The sequence below is a fragment of the Aethalodelphis obliquidens genome, unplaced genomic scaffold (genome assembly GCF_003676395.1).
Source record: "Aethalodelphis obliquidens isolate GAN/ISIS:26980383/991018 unplaced genomic scaffold, ASM367639v1 scaffold7, whole genome shotgun sequence".
NCBI lineage: Eukaryota > Metazoa > Chordata > Mammalia > Artiodactyla > Delphinidae > Aethalodelphis > Aethalodelphis obliquidens.
In genome coordinates, this window is record NW_020837951.1 from 64,445,120 (window position 1) to 64,470,840 (window position 25,721).

The 25,721-nt window shown below is 37.7% G+C and overlaps 1 protein-coding gene across 1 annotated transcript in view; it reads left to right on the top strand.

Moving 5' to 3' along the window:
* CCDC171 (coiled-coil domain containing 171) overlaps positions 1-25,721 on the top strand; it is a 356,794-nt gene that overhangs the window by 40,710 nt on the left and 290,363 nt on the right. The window contains exons 7-8 of the mRNA XM_027105900.1: positions 25-215; positions 2,642-2,773. Of these exons, the coding sequence (XP_026961701.1) occupies positions 25-215; positions 2,642-2,773 (323 nt within the window). The remainder of the gene's footprint in view (positions 1-24; positions 216-2,641; positions 2,774-25,721) is intronic.

Below are 25,721 nucleotides of genomic sequence, written 5' to 3' on the forward strand. Positions count from 1 at the left end.
ATTATTCTTTTATATTTTTAATAGCTCAGAATGCAGAACTTCAGGGAAAGGCAAGTGGGATGGAGAAAGCATTCCAGACTTCCCAGCAGAAATGGAAAGAAGAATGCAGAAGATTTGAATGTGATTTGGAGGAAAGAGACAATATAATTCAAAACTGTGATCAAAAATATGATTTACTTATGAAAGAAAAAAGCAGACTAGAGAAAACTGTACAGGTAAAATATTTTATGAAGGAATTTTTTAATATTTAATATTCATTATATGTATTATACATTATTTGAAGTTATTTTTGGAAAGGAAAATACCAGAAAGCAAGAAAATCTAATTTCTTCCCCCCCCGCCCAACTCCCTTCCTTTCTCCCTCTCTTCTTTCCTTTTTAGGGGCATTTTTGCAGGTCTATTTTTTATATGCTTTAGCAATATATTAATATATATATATATATTGTTTCTTTTGTGAAAAACAGTTTGAGATCTCTGATCAAAAAAAAAACCAACTCACTTATATGGGAATACTGTAATAAGATAAGAACCCACAACCCTTTTGGTCCAGCAACATGAAAATTTGTAATTTTAAAAATGTGGGCCCCAGATTTTGACCTGAATATGCAATAAATATAGAAAAATTTTTATGTATCTGATGTAAACTTCATTATCTGTGTAGGGTACATTCTATATAGGCACAGTATATAAATATTTGATGACCTTTTATTGAAATTATTGTGAGCTATTTATTCTCCCATTTTTTGTTCCTTTTTAGTCTCTAAAGTAAAAGTATGGTTTAATGTTGAAGTTGCCACCCACTTAAAAGATAGATTTTGAATTGTCTGTATTTGCCACTTTTTGGAAGTACCAATTTAAATTTAAAAATACATGATAGGGCTTCCCTGGTGGTGCAGTGGTCAAGAATCTGCCTGCCAATGCAGGGGACACAGGTTCGAGCCCTGGTCCAGGAAGATGCTGCGGAGCAACTAAGCCCGTGTGCCACAACTACTGAGACTGTGCTCTAGAGCCTGTGAGCCACAACTACTGAAGCCCGTGCTGCGCCTAGAGCCCGTGCTCCGCAATAAGAGAAGCCACCGCAGTGAGAAGCCTGCGCACCACAACTAAGAGTAGCCCCTGCTCGCTGCAACTAGAGAGAGCCCGTGTGCAGCAACAAAGACCCAACTCAGCCAAAAATAAATAAATAAAATTACATGATAAAAATGCTCTACATTTACCACTGGTGTAAATGGCTTTTCAGAATATTGGAAATAAATCTTCACTAAAAATAATTTTACAAAAACATTTGTTAAATGTAAAAGTTTCAGCACAAAGGTTCCCTGACCTTGTCAGCATATCTCCTTTTGATTTCCTGCATGTCAACAGTCACAGTTTTCTCTTCTCTTTATTGTAATATTCCTAGACCCTGGAACAGTGCCTGGCATATACAAGGGCTCCATTAGTATTTGAATGGGGGGAGTTTAGGTGGCACCTGGAACTACAAGTCCCTGAACTGCTTTGTATAAACTTCTCCACATGAAATGTCTAGAGCTATGGGGAAAGAGGGTAATGGTGGCAGCAATCCTTATAGTCAATCAGCCTGCATCTCAAGATCTCTTTTATAGATCTTGATGTGACCTTCATCACCTGTTTGGTAGGAGAACTTTGCTTTGATTTTATACAATTGGCTTTGAACTAATCTGCACAGAGACCTTTGGGGGTGAAGAGGAGTCACTCTTTTGCCCTAAGGGGAAAAAACCTCAAGGCTCCTCCTGTTGCCTTTCCATTAGTGAAAGTTGGGAGGGCAGTCTTTATTATGCAGAACCACGCTACAGTTTATAAGGACACAGGAGGCTTTCCCTCTGTCTCATATAAACCACAGAATCTTTCTCCTTGTGTTAATGCAGACTTAGTTTAAAACCCTATAGTTTAGAAGATTGGGCTTCTTGGGAAACCTGCATTTTATACTTCTGAGATTTTGAACCAGATTAGATCTTGTAAATGTAGTACAACTCGGAAAACCCCAGAAGAAAAACCTCTTGCAAATATTGTTTATCTGTAGAACTAGAAATTAGTTAATAGTCTAAACCTAAAAAAATTTTTTTGACTTTTCAAATTTTTAACATTCTAGAGTTTCCTTATACTGATTTGTTGCACAAAACTCCTCCTTCTCCCCTTTGGTAAATACAGTGTTCTTTGTCAGATTTATGTATAAATTATCAGGGATAATCCAAATAGTATTTCTATAGCTAATTAGAGCTTTCCATATTATCTCCTTTACATATAGATTACATATTTGCCAAACAATCTGCTTTGTTTTGTCTCTATCATATGATGCATTTTGTTCAATCCCCAGCAGTTAAATTTTTTGGAAAAATTGGGTTAAATATCTATATCTATTTATATCTATCTATCTGTCTATCTATATATATATATGAAATGTTGCTTAAATTAAATGGGTAACCATAGCTTCTTATTCACATATACATTGTGATGACCAAAATATAATTATTCTATTAATTAATGATTTTAACATAAATTATAATGAGTTTTAACAGTCTGTATAGGTAAGGAGAGCCCTATGTATATTTAAATTGTGGATGAAGGAAGAAAGATAGCTTTTATTGATCTAATACTAAAACAAGATTTTATTCACGTAAAGGAAACGTTGGAAAAACATCAGCAGGAGAAGAATGAGATGGAGTCTCATATCAGGAAGACAGCATTGGAGGAATTTAGATTACAAGCAGAACAATGGGAAGCAGAAAGAAGAGAGTTACAATTTATAGTACAGGTATTTTAAAAATAATAATAAATATGTCATTTTAATGCTTATGAAATTAAAAATTACCTTAGTGTGATAATTGACTCACTTACTCAAGGAAAAAATAATTCCTAGTCTTTGCTCTCTGGAAGGCCATGTTTCATTTGTAGTTACATGACAATATGGGCAACTGTTTCCAAAAGATACTATTAGAATTGGGTGACTTCTGCATAAATTATTTGATTTTTAAAGGACACCTATACATTTGGCATTTAGTTTTCCAGTTTAAAATATGAGACTGTTAGCAGCCTTTAACAACATAAAGAAATAGAATAATCAGATTTTGGTATTAGAGGATGCTTATAAATCATATAATATAGTGATTTTTTTGGAACTCTTTTTAAGAAGTGCAAATTCTTAATCATGTTCTTTTAACCTCTTCCCCGCAAAATCACAGAATCCCCCAGGCTTCAAGTAGTCCAATTTGAAAATCACTGATTACATCTAATCCCCATTATAGATGAGCAGATGGCAATCTGTGATTTACTCACACCATAGACTGAGTGATTAGTGTGGGAAAAGACTACAAGTCTCCAGATTTTTACTCCTGTTCACTTTGCATTCTTTCAGGAGATTATATGTAAATTATTTTGAAGGAGAGGTAGGAGAAATGAAAACTGTTCATTCACTAACCAACTAATTTAAAATTTCAAATAAATTTCCATCATTTCTTCTCTTATTTGTTCTGTGGTAAGACAACATTTTTTCTACACAAAATGACAAATTGAAATATAGTCTTTATATAGATGTCAAAGAGATGCATTCTTTACAGAATGAAAAATACCCATCTAAAATAAATTTTAGAGTTGCTTTGTGTTACGAACAATTTTGTGAGATGAAGGCGGCCCAAAACCTGCAGAGAATAGAAAGCACCTTATTTCTTTAAGAGTGAAAGCTGGCAGTAAACAGTGGAAATACTGAATTTGTTGTATATGTAAGTGTTCAGAATACCAACAAAATCATATCTTTACCAAACCTTTGGTCCTTGGGCAATCCTTTTCTTCCCAGTCTCTCCCTCTGTGGAATTTGGAAAGACAGTCACTCTCTAGACCTCTTAGTATTTTTTTATTTTATTTTATGTTATTTTATTTGTTTTTGAGATTTTATAAAGGCTTTATTTGTCATACATGTGCCAACCACTGGAAATAAATTAAGCAGAGGTAATGGTAAATATATTTTCAGATTTTCTTATGATATAAAGCTAATTATACTCTTTATTAGTAGACTTGAACTCTCTAAGGCCATGACTTCAAATTTGTCTAACATGAATAACTTATGCTTTATTAGTAACCCCATTTATTATTTGCTTCTTTAACTTTTTATTTTATATTGGAGTATAGTTGATTAACAATGTTGTGTTAGTTTCAGGTATACAACAAAGTCTGTGAGTCTGTCTCTCTTCCGTAAATAAGTTCATTTCTATCTTTTTAAAAAAAAATTCCACACATAAGCGATATCACACACGATATTTCTCTTTCTCTGTCTGACTCACTTCACTCAGTATGACAGTCTCTAGGTCCATCCATGTTGCTGCAAAGTTCTTTCCAAGTTTCATTCTTTTTAATGGCTGAGTAATATTCCATTGTATATATGTACCACATCTTCTTTATCCATTCTTTCATCGATGGACATTTATTTATGTTGCTCCCATGTCTTGGCTATTGTAAACAGCACTGCAGTGAACACTGGGGTGCATGAATCCTTTCGGACCATGTTTTTCTCCCAGTATATGCCCAGGAGTGGGATTGTAGGATCATATGATAGCTCTGTTTTTAGCTCCTGTTATTTTTAGAGTCTGCTTGTAATTTGTATAGTTAGTTCTCTCATTCATTCAGTCACTCGTTCATTTATTCATTCCCTAAGTACTTTCTGAGTTCCTACTGTGGGTCCTGAAGATATAAAATTGATTAAGATATGATTTCTGTCCTAAAAGATATCTCAACATGGAGAGACATGTAAAGAGAGAAAATATATTGTAATATAATAACAAATAATTGTAACAAATAATTTTGAACAAAATGCTATGGGATCATAAAAGAGAAATAAATTAATTGCCTGGGAGATTGGGGAGATCACCACAGAGCAGAGGACATTTGAGCTGTTGTTGATAATTGTCTTCAGGGTTACCTAGAACAAACAAGTACACGTAAGTAAATGAAAATAACCCTTTTATTATCTATTATTTTTTGGCTGCGTTGGGTCTTCATTGCTGTGCGCGGGCTTTCTTTAGTTGCAGCTAGTGGGGGCTACTCTTTGTTCTGGTGTGCAGGCGTCTCATTGTGGCTTCTCCTGTTGTGGAGCACGGGCTCTAGGCACGTGGGCTTCAGTAGTTGCAGCACATGGGCTCAGTAGTTGCAGCATGTGGGCCCTAGAGTGCAGGCTCAGTAGTTGTGGCACGCGGGCTTAGTTGCTCCATGGCATGTGGGATCTTCGTGGACCAGGGATCGAACCCGTGTCCCCTTTATTGACAGGTGGATTCTTAACCACTGCACCACCAGGGAAGTCCCAACCCCCCCCTTTTTTAAAAATACTCAGAAATTTCCAGCGCTACCAGTCAGAAGCCCGGAACTTATAAAATATGCTGCAGAGACCTGTATTTAAATGTGTGGATGATGTGATTTTGATAACAGTTTCCTGGTCAATCCTGTAAATCTCACATGAAATATACGTGGTTACATCAGACTTTGTATTATGAAGTGTTAAGATAATTTGAAATTCTGTATGAATCTTTATTATGTGTGGGAAGAATAGGGGAATATACTCCTTAGTTACTACCATCTTCTGTGAAATAGATTTTATTGTACTCTGTAACCAAAATGTTCAGAACACTGTCTCTTAATTTCTTGTCCTTTTTATTTTAACAAAAGAAAACTGCTTTTCCTTTTATAAAGCAAGCTTAGAAACCTTTTATATTTTAAAAAAGTCTTTTTTAAAACAACTTGAGGGATAGATGGAAATTCTCTCTCTATTGGCTGTTGATGGGTTCAGGTTTCCATCCTATAATTAGGTGTTAGTATCACATAGTGTTCTTTTGTGTAGCTCTCTAAGGGAATTCAGTTTTTAAAATAAGTTTTAAATAAACCTACATGAAGCTCCATCTTTAACAGACAAAGCTGATATAATATTTCTCTCATCTGGGCTTTAGAATTCAGGCTCACTATAAAAAGCAAATCTTAATTTTATGCCATGTCTCCTTTCTTTCCCAGTAATTGAAGTGCTGAATAGAGGTGTACTTCTCTGGAATATTAATGGAGTTACCTCATTTTAAGAAAGTGTTTTTCATTTTTTAAATGCCTGTCCACTTTTGATAAACATAAAAATTCCATGTCTTTAGCATTATTTGAAATTTCAAACCAAAGCAAAGCCATGGTAATTTTAGAATGATGTGTTTATATTGATCTTGGAAAAAATATGTTATTTTTTATCTCTATTTATTTAAAATTTTTATTTAAAATGAACATTTGTTTTTATTTATTTCTTTGTTTTCTGCAATAGAAATGTGAACTTTGAGGATGCTTATTAGCCATGAGCTTTTCTATTGTAGGCAGTGTGGGACGTGCAGTGGTAAACCATCATACTCTGTCCTTTGTCATTTTTATAGTTCATTTCAATGTATAACTCATCAGTAGGATTGAAAGCATTTAGAAGATGAATGTATGTTTTTCATATTTAATTTATTTCCAAAATTCTGTAACTAAGCCAGGGAACAAAGTGCCCTTTCCTCATTCACTGACTAAATTTGGTTTATATATCTAGTGATCAAGGGGTGGGAGATTTTGTGATGGCAAAAGAGCGTGGGAAATGTAGACTGAAAATAATACCGCAGACTGAAGAAGGAGGAGGAAGAGTGGGGGGGCGAGGGGGTAAAGGAAGATATCAGACTAGGTGTGGGCATCAATCACTGGCTGTATGATAAGACAGCAGCTAGGGATTGGGGTACAACATGTCAGAGATTGACCTGGTAAGCACAGTTGTGATCTAGGGACAGCTTGGAGTAAGTTGCATGAAAAGGAAGTATTTCAGAGTTTTGCCTTAAATGATCTAGGGTAGCAAGGAGCTTTTCTTGGTAGCTTCCGGGGAAACTGTCTGCTGGTGCCCTTTGTAAGCAAATGGCATAGAAAGTGAGTCTGTCACTGGTACTGCCTGTTTCCAAACAGGAAATATCTTAATATTCAGTTTATAAAATTACATAATATTGTTCTTATTGTAAAAATGCCCCGAATTTAGGGAAAGTTAAAAGCACAAAGTGAAGGAATCCCCCCCTCCCCTGCAGGCCTGCCTGCTCCAGTCCTACTCCTCATCTAAGGGTGTATAAACATATATTATTATATTTACATAAATATGCCTCAGTAATATTTGGCATCCATCTTTTGATATTCTTACACTATTCTTGTAGTGTTTGAAGCTTTTCTGTCATGTGGAAGTTCCTAATACATTTAACAAATCCCTTATTGATAGACATTTTATTTCCTTCAAAAGTTTTTGCTTTAATTTAAAATGATTCACTAACATTCTTGTCCATATCTTTGCGCTGTTGTACATGTGATTTAGCTGTGTAAATGCCTAGAAGTATAATTGCTTGGTCTTCAAGTTTATGGATTTATAATTTGTGATAGGTATTACATAAAGTTAGTACTAGTTTATACTCTACAGTAGTAAACACTATTCTTGATTGTAGAACTATGCTGGCTTTGGGGATTTAGAGAGATAACCATGTACTAGACTAAGGTTGTAACTATATCTATATTGATATATTTCATAAGTTAGGAAGGGGGAGTACTTTAGCTCTGATATGTTTCTAATTACTTTAATCCTTCAGACTTGAAACCATATTTTGGAGTTCAAGAAATAGTGTTTATATGAGTAAGTATAAAGAATTATACTTTTGGGGCTATGTTTCTGGAAGGTGTGGAAAGAAAGCAAGTTTATTTTCTAAGAGCACAGTGTGGTTTACTTTGATGTTAAATGTCAGTTCAAAAACAAGCTCCATTTTAAAATATTGTAAGTTCAACACCTCCCTCTAGTGGAGAAAAGAAAAACTCACTCAGTTTCCTCTAAATGTGATTTTATTTGTTACAGACACACACACACTCTTCACTGTAAGGATCCAGGTAGCTTTGGTTTGATGAGAAAATAAATTCTGTGACAAAAATTAAAAAAATTTATTTTGGAGCAGGCAAGTTAATCTTGATGTATAACTGCATGAGGTATTTTATAGTTCTTTTGGAATTTTCTTTTATGTTATAATGTACTCCAGACATGGATTGCGTTGATTAAACCATACACCTATTATAAATATTTGAACATACAAAAAATAACAGGTATTAATATATAATTAATACTCAATATAACCAACCAATACCATTAATATAGCCAACACTTACCATCTAGATCATGTGTTTGTCATATTTGCTTAAAATTCATAATGAATTTCATATCACTGAAGACTGAATCACTTCACCATCCCACCACCACCTCACCGCCAAAAGATAACCATCATTCTGAAGTTGGTGTTTAATTTTCTGTCTGTAAACATTGATGATACATCATTTTTTTTTAGTATTTTGTATATTTTTAAAATATACATACAGTATCACAGAGTATGAGTCTCTGTCCAACTTGTCTTTCTCACTTGTGTTTTTGAGACTTAGCCAAGTTAATAAACGATCTCTGGTTCATTCAATTTAACTGATCTATAGTATTTTATCCTATGCATATGTCATAATTAGTTTATCCATTACTGGATTGATTGAGATTTAAGTTCTTTCCAAGTTTCAATTATTGCAGACAATGCTTCCATGAACATCAAATATTTTTGTTTGTGTGGGATATATTTAGCGTGTATGCAATTATTAAGAGGTAAAATATATGCTAAATTATTCTCCCAAGGGGTTGTATCAATTTGAGAGAAGAGTTTCTCTTCCCTTGCAGTCTCTTGAACACTTGGTATTTTTCAGATTTAATTTCTATTTAAATTTATTTTTGTCTGCGTCTGGTCTTAGTTGCGGCATGCGGGATCTTTCGTTGGGGCATGTGGGCTTCTCTCTAGTTGTGGCATGCGGGATTTTTCCTCTCTCTAGTTGCGCGCAGGCTCCAGAGAGCGTGGGCTCTGTAGTTTGCTGCACGTGGGCTCTCTAGTTGAGGAGCGCGGGCTCAGTAGTGGCGCTCGGGCTTAGTTGCCCCGCGGCATAGGTGGGATCTTAGTTCCCCAACCAGGGATCGAACCTGGATCCTCTGCACTGGAAGGCAGACTCTTTACCACTGGACCACCGGGGAAGTCCCCAGATTTAATTTCTTTTGCAATAGGATGCGTGTGAAATTGTCTCTCGCTCTTGCTTAAATTTCTATTTCCCTGACGTGGAGCATGTTATGTTTATTGGCCATTCATGTTTCTTCTTCTGTGAACTGCAACTTTATATTTTTTCCCCTTTTCCTTTTGGATTGTTTGTATATTCTTACTGACTTATAAGAGTTTTTAATATATTTGGTTGCTTGGTTACTTGGATCTCCATGGCAAACATCTTTTTCCTCTTTGGGGAGACATGGAGACTATCCACACTGTTTGATGTGCACTTTAAAATTTTAATGTAGTTGAATGTATCAGTTTTTTCCTTTATTGATAGTGCTTTTTGTGTCTCGTATAATCTAAAGTCATAAAGAAAAATACTAAATTGTTTTATTTACCATGGCTTTAGAGTAAATCAGATAGGGCAAGTTCCCTCCTCCATATTCTTAATATTTTTTGAGGGGGGGTGGGGAGGAGAGTTATTCTTATCCTTTTAATATTCCATATGAGTTTGAGAATTGGCTTGTTACATTCCACCAAGAAACCTTGCTGTAATTTTGATTGGAATTGAATTGGATTTATAGGTCAGTTTGGCATAAATTGACATCCTTAATTTCTTCTGTTTTCCATCCTTTTATATTTTTGTTCTATTTTTGAGGAGATTTCTTCAATTTTATATAGCGACTTTTCTGTTGAATTCTCATTTCTGCATTTGGGTTTGTGTGTGTGTGTGTGTGTGTGTGTGTGTGTGGTACGCGGGCCTCTCACTGTTGCGGCCTCTCCCGTTGCAGAGCACAGGCTCCGGACACGCAGGCTCAGCGGCCATGGCTCACAGGCCCAGCTGCTCTGCGGCATGTGGGATCTTCCTGGACCGGGGCACGAACCAGTGTCCCCTGCATCGGCAGGTGGACTCTCAACCACTGCGCCACCAGGGAAGCCCCTGCTTTTGGGTTTTTAATTTACAAGAGCTGTTTCTTGTTTCTTGGCTATACCTTTTTATAGTAGAGTCTTCTTATTTCATGTTTGTAATACCTTATTTTAGCTCTCTGAGGATGGAAGTCATACTTGTTTTGAAGGTGGTTCCCCTCATTCTTCCCCCCTAGATTGTCTTTGTTTTTTCTGAGTGTTTGACCCCATTTGTCTGAGTTTCACATGAGAAGCTTTCCTCAAATGTCTGCTGATCCTTGGCTGTATGTTAATGTTTAAAAATGAAGCACTAAAAAGCTGGGAGAAAGCTCTGTGTATGTGGAGCCTTTCCATTTAATTGGGGAACCTTAAAAATGCCGGGACCTGCAGCTCTTTTCCCTTGGACTGGTAGTTTCCCCACAAAGGAGTCTTCTAGTCTTCTTGTGCTTATAGTACCTTAAGTGTAGGAGTCAATGTTCTGGGAGCTGAAGAGAGAAAGGGAGCCGTGAAGTCTCACTGCCCACTATTTCCCAATCTCCTAATTTTTAATAAGGTGTCTTACCCTGACCTTCAGTCGTGTCTGGTTTTCATGACCTCAGAACCTTTTTGGGGCAACCTCTCTTGTTAGTAAATAAACTCTTTCTCTTTTTCCAGGATGGAGAGGGGACTTTGTCAGGGAGGGAGTTGGCAGAGGAGATCTGAGGATATAACTAACTGCTGTTTACAGAGGCTTCCAACAGTGTTCTGTATTCATTGCTACCCCATGGCTTGGCTTCAGGGATGATTGCTGCTTCCAATTTCTGATCTTTTATGGATATGAATTCAGCTTGCTATTAGGCTCTTCCCTTTTTGAGTATTTAACATAGTTGAGAAAGCTGAAACCTGTCATTTATCACTTGTCCATTTACTTTCCATCTTGCAAATTTGCTTTTGACATCTCTTGTTGGCTGTCATCTTTTCTGCCACTCATTTTTATTCTATCTTCATTTAAGTGGGATTTCAGGAGCAAGCAGAGATGATTGGATAGCTTTGATCCAATCTGTTTAACTGGTGGTGCTCTCTTTCTGCTCTTTCTACATATGACCTTCTGAGACCTTAGAGTCTCACTTTTCAACTCATATTTGAGCTCTGGTTTTACTGAATGTTTTTTAGTATTAAAAGCAGCTAGGGTGCTGGCTTTCATAGCTACAGTTCTTTTTTTTTTCTTTCCAGTTTTATTGAGACATACTTGACATATACACTCTGTAAGTTTAAGGTGTACAACATGAATGATTTGATATATATATATACTGCAAAATGATTACAAGTTTAGTTAACTTCCATTACCTCACACAGTTACAGATACTTTTTTTCTTGAGATGAGAACTTTTAAGATCTACTCTCTTAGTAACTTTCAAATATACAATATGGTAATGTTAACTATAGCCATCATGCTATACATCATATCTTAATATTCAATTTATAAAATTTTTACCGTTTTTTTTTTTGCGGTACGCGGGCCTCTCACTGCTGCGGCCTCTCCCGCCGCAGAGCAACAGGAGACGCGCAGGCTCAGCGGCCATGGCCCACCGGCACATCCACCCCACGGCACGTGGGATCCTCCCGGACCGGGGCACGAACCCGCGTCCCCTGCATCGGCAGGCGGACCCCCAACCACTGCGCCACCAGGGAAGCCCTATAAAATTTTTATAAAATAAAATTTTTATGACATACAGTATTACAGTCTTTCCGTAAAACAGTATTGGAAACATTGTTAAATTAAAAAAACCACTTACCTGTGATCATGGGCTAATACTCAGTTTCTCCAATTATTAGAGAGAGATGTACGATATGGCAATGTGAATCCTCGAAGGCAAAGTTATAAAACAGAAAACTAACACATTATTAATTTTATTTTAAATATCACTCACCTTATGCCTATGTCAGGATAGACTCTCTACTTCAATACAGATCTTGCACATGACGTTCAACGCGATGAATACTTAGATGATGATGCTGACAAAAGCATCTCATATAGTTCTTGCTGTACAGTTATTCAGTTTTCACACGAAAACACACACATACACAACAGATAAGTTTATTAACTGTATGGCATGATGATTATTTGCTATTCATTAAGTGGAAATGGGTCATGTAAAGGTCTTCATCCTTGTCATCTTTATGTTGAGTTGGCTGAGGAGGACGAGGGCTTGGTCTCGCTGTCTCAGGGGTGGCAGTGGTGGAAGAGACGCAGGAGATGGAAGGGGAGGCAGGAGAGGCAGGCACACTGGTGTAACTTTATGGAAATACATTGTCCTTTCTGTCTGCCGCTTTTGCTTTTTCATTTCTCTAAAAATGTTTCTATATGATACCAATCCTTTTTTCATTGTTTGCTTTAGTTTCAGTGCCCATGTCATAGAAGGGTCCATGTTGTAAAACAAGTCAAAAGCAGTCTTGAAATCAGCACCCTTCTACCAGATTGCCTAATGTCAATTTGTTTTCTGGCACTGCTTCTTCTATGTCTTCTTCCATATCATCTGACACTGGTTTAGAAACACTCATCTCCATCAGGAAATCTTCTGTTAATTCCTCTGGTGTGCTGTCTCAGCTCTTGAACTTCTCCAAGATTCATATCTTGAAACCCTTCACCCCCCCTTTTTTTTTTTGGCTATATCTATGATCTCTTTCACGATTTCCTTGATTGGCTCTGTCGTAAACTCTGTGAAGTCACGGACAACATCTGGCCACAGTTTTCTCTCACAGTTTTCTTTCTTTATTGTTTCCGGATTGATGGCTTTCACAGCTTTTTCTGTAACAACAATGGGATTTTTTCAATGCTGTAATCCTTCCAGACTTTTATGATGTTCTCTCAATCAGGGTTCTCTTCCATAGCGTTGACCATCCTTTCTATAGAGTACCGTGTATAATGAGTGTTTAAGGTTCTTATGACCCCCTGATCGAGAGGCTGAATTAGAGATGTTGTATTTGGGGAAAGTGGACCATTTTAGTGTCTTTGGTGTTAAACTTATGGGGTTCTGGGTGGCCAGGGGCATTTCCAATAACAAAAGAACTTTAAAAGGCAGTCCCTTACTGGCAAGGTATTTCCTGACTTCAGGGACAAAGCATTGATGGAACCAATGCAGAAAACGTATTCTTGTTGTTTAGGCCTTCTTGTTGTACAACCAAAGGACTGGCAGCTCAGGGGTTAGCAGCTTTGTAGATAAGGGCAGTACTGATCATAAATCCAACTGCATTTGCACAAAACAATAGAGTTAGCCTGTCCCTTCCTACCTTAAACCCTGGTGCTTGCTTCTCTTCCTTATGAGTAAATGTCCTTGGGCATTTTTTTCCAGAATAGGGCATTTTTGTCTGCATTAAAAACCTGTTCAGGCAGATATCATTTCTCCTCAATGATTTCCGTTTTTTAAATTGAATTATAGTTAATTTACAATGTCGCGCTATTTTCTGCTGTACAGCAGTGACTCAATTATACACAATATACATTTAAAAAATATTCTTTTCCATTATGGTTTATACCAGGAGATTGGATATACTTCCCTGTGCTCTGCAGTAGGACCCTCTTGTTTATCCATTCTAAATGGATAAATGCATCTACTAAACCCAAACTCCAGTCCATTCCTCTCCCTCCCCCACTTCCCCTTGGTAACTACAAGTCTGTTCTCTATGTCGGTGAGTCTGTTTCTGTTTTGTAGATAGCTTCATTTGTGCCATATTTTAGCCCTCAGTGATTTTCTTAAAGGCATCTGGGAACTTGTCTGCTGCCTCTTGGTTTTCAGAAGTTGCCTCTTCTGTTATCTTGGCATTTTTAAAGCCAAACCTCTTTTTAAAATTATCAAACCATTCTTTGCTGGCATTAAATTCTCCAGCTTTAGATCCTTCACCATCCTTTTGCTTTAAGTTGTCATATAGTGACTTCACTTTTTCTCGAACCATATTAGAGTCTATAGTTACGCCTTTCTCAGAGCAATGCTGCACCCAGGTACGTCTTTCTCAGAGCAATGCTGCACCCACATAAAAGCTGCCTTTTCTTTTTTTTTTTTATTGTGGTACGCGGGCCTCTCACTGTTGTGGCCTCTTCCGTTGCGGAGCACAGGCTCTGGACGCACAGGCTCAGCGGCCATGGCTCACGGGCCCAGCCGCTTCGCGGCATGTGGGATCTTCCCAGACCAGGGCACGAACCCGTGTCCCCTGCATAGGCAGGCAGACTCTCAACCACTGCGCTACCAGGGAAGCCCTAGATTTATATATTTTTTTATGGTAGTAAATGATAAAATAGATTAGAATCTACATATTTTATGCATTCTTGACATACATTTTTCTTATTTTTTTGATATTTCTAGGCTATGCAGTTTGTCTGTGAGTTTTTTCAACTTGTCACAAATCTCCAAAAAATTATCGAATGTGTTTATTGAAAAAAATCTACGTATAAATGGACCCATGCAGTTCAAACACATACCCATGTTGTTCAGGGGTCAACTGTGTATATTATATACATCTGTATACTTTTATACTATATTTTATTTCTTTATCCATTGATGGACATTAAGGTTATTTCCATGTCTTGGCTGTTGTATTGAGGTTGTTGATTTTCAAGGCCACCAGGAGTTGGGGGAAGGGAGTGTGGAATTAGGGCGAGTTTAAATGCTACAAAGCTTGCTATTCTTACTGAGATTCAGCTGATTTTCTTGAATAAATGCTTCTTAGATTATTGCAAGCTTTTGGTTAATTTTCAGTTATGAAAAATTTGATTTTGACATTTTTTGCCAGTGTTCTTGTCACTTTAATGGAGGAAAGAATTATTGGTGGTCCTTACTCTGCCTTTCTGGAACTTACTTATGTTCTCTGAAGATATTCTGAAGTTTTCTTCTCTTTGTATATACTCCTCTCAGGGAATGATTTTGCCCTCCCCATTTGATTTAGATTCCATCTTTCATGTTGGGGAATTTTTTCAAGTACCGTGTTTTCTTATGTTTAAGAGTGAGGGACTGAAAAACTTATTAGAAGTTTTTGAGTGTTGGGTTAGCTCTTTCAGCCATGATCTTCGCTCTAGGGTTGGTTATCTGGTGGATATTTGAAAGAGATAGATAAAATCCTACCCTCCCCAAATAACTTAAGAAGATGTAGGAAGTAGAAAACTTGATTGAGTCATTGTCAAAATTCCAGGCTCATACTGCTTCACCAATGAACAGAAAGAAACATTCAAGGAGCAAATAATTTCAGTCTTACGTAAACTCTGCCAGAGAATGAAAAGAAAACTTGATAATGTACCAAGCTAATAATCTTGATACTAAACTGACAAGGATACAAGGAAAGATAATTATAGCCAATCTCACTCATGAATATAGGTGTAAAAATATTATACAGATTTTTAGCCAACTGAATGTAGCAAAATGGAAAAAAGATATAATCTAAAAAGCCTTTATACAAGAAATGCCAACTAAGTCTAACGTTAGAAAACCAATCAAGGTAATTTTAATTAATGTAATCTGTTAACTTTATTATGTAATATAAGTTTCTTGGGTATGTGAATAGAATTCCTAAAAACTACACTACACTGAGGAAAACAGTTTTTTTAGTAAAAACTATGTAGGTGTGTTTATATCCATATGTAATAATGTATAGTAATTATCACATAATATTAGTGACTACTTGACCTCTGCCTTAAAACTGTGATTTTTAGGTCAGAATTTCATCTACATCTTGAAAGACTTATTTGAAAGCTGTTTGTTAAGTAATATTTAATATAAGTCAAGTATCACAAAGTAAAAGCCCTAACTGATCGGCCATTCATTTTCCAGTTCTTCTTTATAGGATTAAATTCAAACTCACATGAAACAATGGGCATACATTAGTGTAGTATTTGGAATGATTGTTTTCTTTCTATACTATTTATCAATAGAATGGGAATCACAAGTCATCTTTTCTTATAAATAAATCTTGTGAGACTTCCTGAATCCTTTAATTTCTTTTACCTGATTTAATAAATATTGTTTGAAATAATTGCCATCAACTAGGAGATAAGTGTTTTTGGTTATAGACTTTGTTCTTATTTCAAATTATTTGTGTTGCTTTGTGATTGGCCTTGTAAATTGCTACTTATTCATTTTAATGTGTACACAGTAGTCTAAGTGAATGGTTGAAAGTTGGAGATTATGTATTTGTAAATCAAGAAGGCATGTATTTTAACAGTGGATTTGAATTAATACTATTGATTGCTTGAAGGAGGAGGTCCTATCATATAGAATAATAGTGGTATCTTATACTTGTGTAGTGCTTAATGGTCTTAAACGTGCTTTCATATATGAAGGTACTCTTATGATGTAATCAGATTACATAAGGCTGTTCATCATACCATTTGCTTCTGAATCCAGAGTGTTATGATAAAAATGGTGAGTGCTGTCTGTTGGTTGTAGGCAATGTTGGCACACTCGTGCTATGCTACATAGCTTTTGTTCTTATTTATGATAGTTTAAAGATTGAAAACATGTAAGTTGATGAACTTCTATTAAGGAGTTTACATTACCTGCAGAAAATAATTCTTAAGAGTTCATGTGTACTTGGCTATAGAGTAGTAATTATAAATGAGGGGATGTGGAGAGAAGGAATTAAAGTAAATTTTGTTCTTCATCCTTTGACTGTGGACTATACTGCTGGTTACTTTCCAGACTAGAATCTTTTATCGAGAATTATACTTGGTGCTTGCAACATTCTCACTCAGATTCTGATGACACCTTTTGAGTGGCTAGGTATACCTGGATGCATGTATAAATATATGTTTGTATGTTCCTGAGTAAGATTATGCTGGTGAGGGGAAGGTGGGAAAAAGGGCTTTGTCAAAGACCTTAAGTAGGAAAGATGAATCTAGATTAGTTACTGTGGAAAATATCTTTGATATGTGTGTTAACTTTATATTTGAACTTCCATAAAATTCAACTCTGATTTCTGAGTTTAGTTGGAAAAGAAGATCGAGAGATTTAAGTAGAACTACCTGATGTTATTTTTCTTTCAGTAGTACAGCAAAGATTTAAAACTTGAACACTGAAGAGAAAATGAAATACAGCCATCTAGTGGCTGCAACTTAAAAAGCTCTAAGCATAGTTAAAGTACCGTGAGTTCACATAAAAATCTCTCAAGGGCCATTATTAGGCATTCAAGCTAATCATTCCTTATCACACAAAGGAGCAATACACATTTGTATTACTAAACATTTTAGTCAAATTTTAATAAGAAGGGAAAACCTAATATATGTCAGTTGAACTATAACATTATGTAAATACCCTCAGAGGTCATTTGAACTAGAGTAAAATTATAGTAAGCTATCTACATTTTCAGTTGTAATATATATTAATCAGATTTTCTCAACATCTTTATTGGAGTATAATTGCTTTACAATGTTGTGTTAGTTTCTGCTGTATAACAAAGTGAATCAGCTATATGTATACATATATCCCCATATCCCCTCCCTCTAGCATCTCCCTCCCACCCTCCCTATCCCACCCTTCTAGGGGGTCACCAAGCACCTAGGTGATCTCTGTGCTATGCAGCTGCTTCCCACTAGCTATTTTACATTTGGTAGTGTATATATGTCCATGCCACTCTGTCACTTCGTCCCAGCTTACCCATGCCCCTCCCCGTGTCCTCAAGTCCATTCTGTACGTCTGCATCTTTATTTCTGACCTGCCCCTAGGTTTATCAGAACCGTATTTTTTTTTCTTAGATTCCATATATATCTGTCAGCATACAATATTTGTTTTTCTCTTTCTGACATACTTCACTCTGTTTGACAGACTCTAGGTCCATCCAACTCACTACAAATAACTCCATTTCATTTCTTTTTATGGCTGAGTAATATTCCATTGTATATATGTGCCACATCTTTTTTTTTTTTTTGCGGTACGCGGGCCTCTCACTGCTGTGGCCTCTCCCATTGCGGAGCACAGGCTCTGGACGCGCAGGCCCAGAGGCCATGGCTCACGGGCCCAGCCACTCTGCTGCATGTGGGCTTTTCCCGGACCGGGGCACAAACCGTGTCCCCTGCATCAGCAGGCAGACTCTCAACCACTGCGCCACCAGGGAAGCCCCACATCTTCTTTATCCATTCATCTGTTGATAGGCACTTAGGTTACTTCCATGTCCTGGCTACTGTAAATAGAGCTACAATGAACACTGGGGTGCATGACTCTTTTTGAATTATGGTTTTCTCAGGGTATATGCCCAATAGTGGGATTGCTGGGTCCTATGGTAGTTCTATTTTGAGTTTTTTAAGAAACCTCCAAACTGTTCTCCTTAGTGGCTGTATCAATTTACATTCCCACCAACAGTGCAAGAGGGTTCTATTTTCTCCACACCCTCTCCAGCATTTATTGTTCATAGATTTTCTGATGATGGCTCTTCTGACCGGTGTGAGGTGATACCTCATTGTTTTGATTTGCATTTATCTAATGATTAGTGATGTTGAGCATCCTTTCATGTATTTGTTGGCAACCTGTATATCTTGTTTGGAGAAATGTCTATTTAGGTCTTCTGCCCATTTTTTGATTAGGTTGTTCGTTTTTTTTTTTTTTTTTTTTAACATCTTTATTGGAGTATAATTGCTTTACAATGCTGTGTTACTTTCTGCTGTATAACAAAGTGAATCAGCTATACATATACATATATCCCCATATCTCCTCCCTGTTGTATCTGCCTCCCACCCTCCCTATCCCACCCCTCTAGGTGGTCACAAAGCACCGAGCTGATCTCCCTGTGCTATGCGGCTGTTTCCCACTAGCTATCTATTTTACATTTGGTGGTGTATATATGTCCATGCCACTCTCTCACTTTGTCTCAGCTTCCCCTTCCCCGTGTCCTCAAGTCCATTTTCTAGTAGGTCTGTGTCTTTTTTTTTTTTTAACATCTTTATTGGGGTATAATTGCTTTACAATGGTGTGTTAGTTTCTGCTTAATAGCAAAGTGAATCAGTTACACATATACATATGTTCCCATATCTCTTCCCTCTTGTGTCTCCCTCCCTCCCACCCTCCCTATCCCACCCCTCCAGGCGGTCACAAAGCACCGAGCCGATACCCCTGTGCCATGCGGCTGCTTCCCACTACCTATCTACCTTACGTTTGGTAGTGTATATATGTCCATGCCTCTCTCTCGCCCTGTCACAGCTCACCCTTCCCCCTCCCCATATCCTTAAGTCTGTTCTCCAGTAGGTCTGTGTCTTTATTCCTGTCTTACCCCTATGTTCTTCATGACATTTTTTTTCTTAAATTCCATATATATGTGTTAGCATATGGTATTTGTCTTTTTCTTTCTGACTTACTTCACTCTGTATGACAGACTCTAGGTCTATCCACCTCATTACAAATAGCTCAATTTCGTTTCTTTTTATGGCTGAGTAATATTCCATTGTATATATGTGCCACATCTTCTTTATCCATTCATCCGATGATGGGCACTTAGGTTGATTCCATCTCCTGGCTATTGTAAATAGAGCTGCAGTGAACATTTTGGTACATGACTCTTTTTGAATTATGGTTTTCTCAGGGTATATGCCCAGTAGTGGGATTGCTGGGTCATATGGTAGTTCTATTTGTAGTTTTTTAAGGAAGCTCCATACTGTTCTCCATAGTGGCTGTACCAATTCACATTCCCACCAGCAGTGCAAGAGTGTTCCCTTTTCTTCACACCCTCTCCAGCATTTATTGTTTGTAGATTTTTTGATGATGGCCATTCTGACTGGTGTGAGGTGATATCTCTTTGTAGTTTTGATTTGCATTTCTCTAATGATTAATGATGTTGAGCATTCTTTCATGTGTTTGTTGGCAATCTGTATATCTTCTTTGGAGAAATGTCTATTTAGGTCTTCTGCCCATTTTTGGATTGGGGTGTTCGTTTTTTTGTTATTGAGCTGCATGAGCTGCTTGTAAATTTTGGAGATTAATCCTTTGTCAGTTGCTTCATTTGCAAATATTTTCTCCCATTCTGAGGGTTGTCTTTTCGTCTTGTTTATGGTTTCCTTTGCTGTGCAAAAGCTTTTAAGTTTCATTTAGTCCCATTTGTTTCTTTTTGTATTTATTTCCATTTCTCTAGGAGGTGGGTCAAAAAGGATCTTGCTGTGATTTATGTCATAGAGTGTTCTGCCTATGTTTTCCTCTAAGGGTTTTATAGTGTCTGGCCTTACATTTAGGTCTTTAATCCATGTTGAGTTTATTTTTTTGTATGGTGTTAGGGAGTGTTCTAATTTCATTCTTTCACATGTAGCTGTCCAGTTTTCCCAGCACCACTTATTGAAGAGGCTGTCTTTTCTCCATTATATACTTTTGCCTCCTTTATCAAAATTAAGGTGACCATATGTGCATGGGTTTATCTCTGGGCATTCTATCCTGTTCCATTGGTCTATCTTTCTGTTTTTGTGCCAGTACCATACTGTCTTGATTACTGTAGCTTTGCAGTATAGCCTGAAGTCAGGGAGCCTGATTCCTCCAGTTCCGTTCTTCCTTCTCAGGATTTCTTTGGCTATTCGGGGTCTTTTGTGTTTCCATACAAATTGTGAAATTTTTTGTTCTAGTTCTGTGAAAAGTGCCATTGGTAGTTTGGTACGGATTGCACTGAATCTGTAGATTGCTTTGGGTAGTATAGTCATTTTCACAATGTGGATTCTTCCAATCCAGGAACATGGTATATCTCTCCATCTGTTGGTATCATCTTTAATTTCTTTCATCAGTGTCTTATAGTTTTCTGCATATAGGTCTTTTGTCTCCTTAGGTAGGTTTATTCCTAGGTATTTTATTCTTTTTGTTGCAGTGATAAATGGGAGTGTTTCCTTAATTTCTCTTTCAGATTTTTCATCATTAGTTTATAGGAATGAAAGAGATTTGTGTGCATTAATTCTGTATCCTGCTACTCTACCAAATTTGCTGGTTAGCTCTAGTAATTTTCTGATGGCATCTTTAGGATTCTGTATGTATAGTATCATACCATCTGCAGACAGTGACAGTTTTACTTCTTCTTTTCCGATTTGGCTTCCTGTTATTTCTTTTTCTTCTCTGATTGCTGTGGCTTAAACTTGCAAAACTATGTTGAATAAGAGTGGTGAGAGTGGGCAACCTTGTCTTATTCCTGATCTTAGAGGAAATGCTTTCAGTTTGTCACCATTGAGGACGATGTTGGCTGTGGGTTTGTCATATATGGCCTTTATTATGTTGAGGTAGGTTCCCTCTATGCCTACTTTCTGGAGAGTTTTTATCATAAATAGGTGTTGAATTTTGTCAAAAGCTTTTTCTGCATCTATTGAGATGATCATATGGTTTTTCTCCTTCAGTTTGTTAATATGGTATATCACATTGAATGATTTGCATATATTGAAGAATCCTTGCATTCCTGGGATAAACCCCACTTGATCATGGTGTATGATCCTTTTAATGTGCTGTTGGATTCTGTTTCCCGGTATTTTGCTCAGGATTTTTGCATCTATGTTCATCAGTGTTACTGGCCTGTATTTTTCTCTTTTCGTGACATCTTTGTCTGGTTTTGGTATCAGGGTGCTGGTGGCTTCGTAGATGAGTTTGGGAGTGCTCCTCCGTCTGCTATATTTTGGAAGAGTTTGAGAAGGATGGGTGTAGCTCTTCTCTCAATGTTTGATAGAATTCGCCTGTGAAGCCATCTGGTCCTGGACTTTTGTTTGTTGGAAGATTTTTAATCACTGTTTCAATTTCAGTACTTGTGATTGGTCTGTTTATATTTTCTATTTCTTCCTGGTTCAATCTCGGAAGGTTGTGCCTTTCTAAGAATTTGTCCATTTCTTCCAGGTTGTCCATTTTATTGGCATAGAGTTACTTGTAGTAATCTCTCCTGATCCTTTGTATTTCTGCAGTGTCAGTTGTTACTTCTCCTTCTTCATTTCTAATCCTGTTCATTTGATTGTTCTCCCTTTTTTTCTTGATGAGCCTGGCTAATGGTTTATCAGTTTTGTTTATCTTCTCAACGAACCAGCTTTTAGTTTTATTGATCTTTGCTATTATTTTCTTCATTTCTTTTTCATTTATTTCTGATCTTTATGATTTCTTTCCTTCTGCTAACTTTGGGTTTTTTTGTTCTTCTTTCTCTAATATCTTTAGGTGTAAGGTTAGGTTGTTTATTTGAGGTTTTTCTTGTTGCTTGGGGTAGGATTGTATTGCTATACACTTCCCTCTTAAAACTGCTTTTGCTGCATCCCATAGGCTTTTGGTCGTCATGTTTTCATTTCATTTGTGTCTAGGTATTTTTTGATTTCCTCTTTGATTTCTTCAGTAGTCTCTTGGTTTCTTAGGAGCATAGTTTTTAATCCTCCATGTGTTCGTATTTTTTAGGTTTTTTTTCCCCGTAATTGATATTTAGTCTCATAGCTTTGTGGTCAGAAAAGATACTTGATATGATTTCAGTTTTCTCAAATTTACCAAGGCTTGATCTGTCACCCAGGTTATGGTCTGTCGTGGAGAATGTTCCATGAGCACTTGAGAAGAAAGTGTATTCTGTTGTTTTGGATGGAATGTTCTATAAATATCAGTTAAGTCCATCTTGTGTAATGTGTCATTTAAAGCTTGTGTTTCCTTATTTATTTTCATTTCGGCTGATCTGTCCATTGGTGAAAGTGGGGTGTTAAAGTCCCCTACTATTCTTGTGTTACTGTCTATTTCCCCTTTTTTTTTTTTTTTTTTTTTTTTTTTATTTCCCCTTTTATGGCTGTTAGCATTTTCCTTATGTATTGAGGTGCTCCTATGTTGGGGGCATAAATGTTTACAATTGTTATATCTTTTTCTCGGATTGATTCCTTGATAATTATGTAGTGTCCTTCTTTGTCTCTTGTAATAGTCTTTATTTTAAAATCTATTTTGTCTGATAAGAGAACTGCTACTCCAACTTTTTTTTTTTTAAATGTATGTATTTATTTATTTATTTTTGGCTGTGTTGGGTCTTTGTTTCTGTGCGAGGGCTTTCTCCAGTTGAGGCGAGTGGGGGCCACTCTTCATCGCAGTGCGTGGGCCTCTCACTGTCGCAGCCTCTCACGTTGCGGAGCACAGGCTCCAGACGCGCAGGCTCAGTAGTTGTGTCTCACAGGCCTAGTTGCTCTGCGGCATGTGGGATCTTCCCACACCGGGGCTCGAACCCAAGTCCCCTGCATTGGCAGGCAGATTCCCAACCACTGAGCCACCAGGGAAGCCCCTCCAGCTTTCTTTTGATTTCCATTTTCGTGGAATATCTTTTTCCATCCCCTCACTTTCAGTCTGTATGTGTCCCTAGGTCTGAAGTGGGTCTCTGGTAGACAGCATATATACGGGTCTTGTTTTTGTATCCATTCAGCCAGTCTGTGTCTTTTGGTTGGAGCAGTTAATCCATTTACATTTAAGGTAATTATTGATATATATGTTCCTATTACCATTTTCTTAATTGTTTTGGGTTTCTTTTTGTAGGTCTTTTCCTTCTCTTGTGTTTCCTGCCTAGAGAAGTTGCTTTTGCATTTGTTTTGAAGCTGGTTTGGTGGTGCTGAATTCTCTTAACTTTTACCTGTCAGTAAAGGTTTTAATTTCTCCATCAAATCTGAATGAGATCCTTGCTGGGTAGAGTAATCTTGGTTGTAGGTTTTTCCCTTTCATCACTTTAAATATGTCCTGCCACTCCCTTCTGACTTGCAGAGTTTCTGCTGAAAGATCAGCTGTTAACCTTTTGGGGATACCGTTGTATGTTACTTTTCCTTTGCTGCTTTTAATATTTTGTCTATGTATTTAATTTTTGATAGTTTGATTAATATGTGTCTTGGCGTGTTTCTCCTTGGATTTATGTTGTATGGGAGTCTCTGCGCTTCCTGGACCTGATTGACTGTTTCCTTTCCCATGTAAGGGAAGTTTTCAAGTATAATCTCTTCAAATATTTTCTCAGTCCCTTTCTTTTTCTCTTCTTCCTCTGGGATCCCTATAATTCGAATGTTGGTAAGTTTAATGTTGTCTCAGAGCTCTCTGAGACTGTCCTCAATTCTTTTCATTTTTTTCCTTTATTCTGCTCTGTGGTGGTTATTTCCATCATTTTATCTTCCAGGTCACTTATCCATTCTTCTGCCTCAGTTATTCTGCTACTGCTTCCTTCTAGAGAATTTTTAATTTATTGTGTTATTTATCTTTGTTTGTTTGCTCTTTAGTTCTTCTAGGTCCTTGTTAAATGTTTCTTCTGTTTTCTCCCATCTATTTCCATGATTTTGTATCATCTTTACTATCATTACTCTGAATTCTATTTCAGGTAGACTGCCTATTTCCTCTTCATTTGTTTGGTCTGGTGGGTTTTTACCTTGCTCCTTCATCTGCTGCATATTTCTCTGTTTTCTCATTTTGTTTACTTGCTGTGTTTGGGGTCTCCTTTTCACAGGCTGCTGGCTCGTAGTTCCCTTGTTTTTGGTGTCTGTCCCTAGTGGATGAGGTTAGTTGAGTTGCTTGTGTAGGCTTCCTGGTGGAGGGGACTGGTGCCTGTGTTCTGGTGGTTGGGGCTGGATGTTGTCTTTCTGGTGGGCAGGACCGCATCTGGTGGTGTGTTTTGGGGTGTCTGTGACCTTATTATGATTTTAGGCAGCCTCTCTGCTAATGGGTGCAGTTGTGTTCCTGTCTTGCTAGTTGTTTGGCATGGGGTGTCCAGCACTGGAGCTTGCTTGCTGTTCAGTGGAGCTGTGACTTAGTGTTGAGACTGAGATCACTGGGAGAGCTGTAATCAATTTATATTAAGTGGGGCTGGGAGGTCTGTGGTGGTCCAGTGTCCTGAACTCAGCTCTCCCACCTTGGAGGCTCAGGCCTGACACCGGGCTGGAGCACCATGACTCTGTCAGCCACACGGCTCAGAAGAAAAGGGAGAGAAAAAGAAAGTAAAAAAAATATTAACATAAAAAGAAAAATAGTAAAAAAAGAAGATAGCAACCAAACCAATAAACAAATCCACCAACGATAACAAGTGCTAAAAACTAAACTAAGGTAAACATGAAAATCAGTAACAAATCAGTCGCAGACAGCAAACGCCAAGTCTACAGTTGCTCTCAAAATCTGCTGCCTCAATTTTGAGACGATTCGTCTATTTAGGTGTTCCACAGATTCAGGGTACATCATGTTGATTGTGGAGACTTAATCCGCTGCTCCTGAGGCTGCATGGAGAAACTTCCCTTTCTCTTCTTTGTCCACACAGCTCCTGGGGTTCTGCTTTGGCCCCACCTCTGCGTGTAGGTCTCTGTCAGTCATCTTTTCCCCACCCAGACAGGAGGGGGTTTAAGCAGCAGCTGATTAGGGGGCTCTGGCTCACTCAAGCCATGGGGAGGGAGGGGACAGTAGTCAGAATTGGAATGTGGGGCGAGCCTGTGGTGGCAGAAGCCAGCGTGACATTGCAACAGGCTGAGGTGTGCTGTGTGTTTTCCTGGGGAAGTTGTCTCTGGATCACGGGACCCTGGCAGTGGCGGTCTGCATAGCCTCCATGGGTGGGTTGTGTGTGTGTGGATAGTGACCTGTGCTTGCATACAGCATTCTTCATGGCTGCGTTAGCGTTTCGTGCCCGTCTCTGGGGTCTGAGCTGATAGCCATGGCTCACGCCTGTCTCTGGAGCTTGTTTAGGCGGTGCTCTGCCTCCTGTGGGCAAATGGGGATGAATCCCGTCTCCTTGCGCACCCCGAAACAAGGGTCTCTTGCCTCTTCGGCAGGTCCAGACTTCTTCCCAGACTCCCTCCCGGCTAGC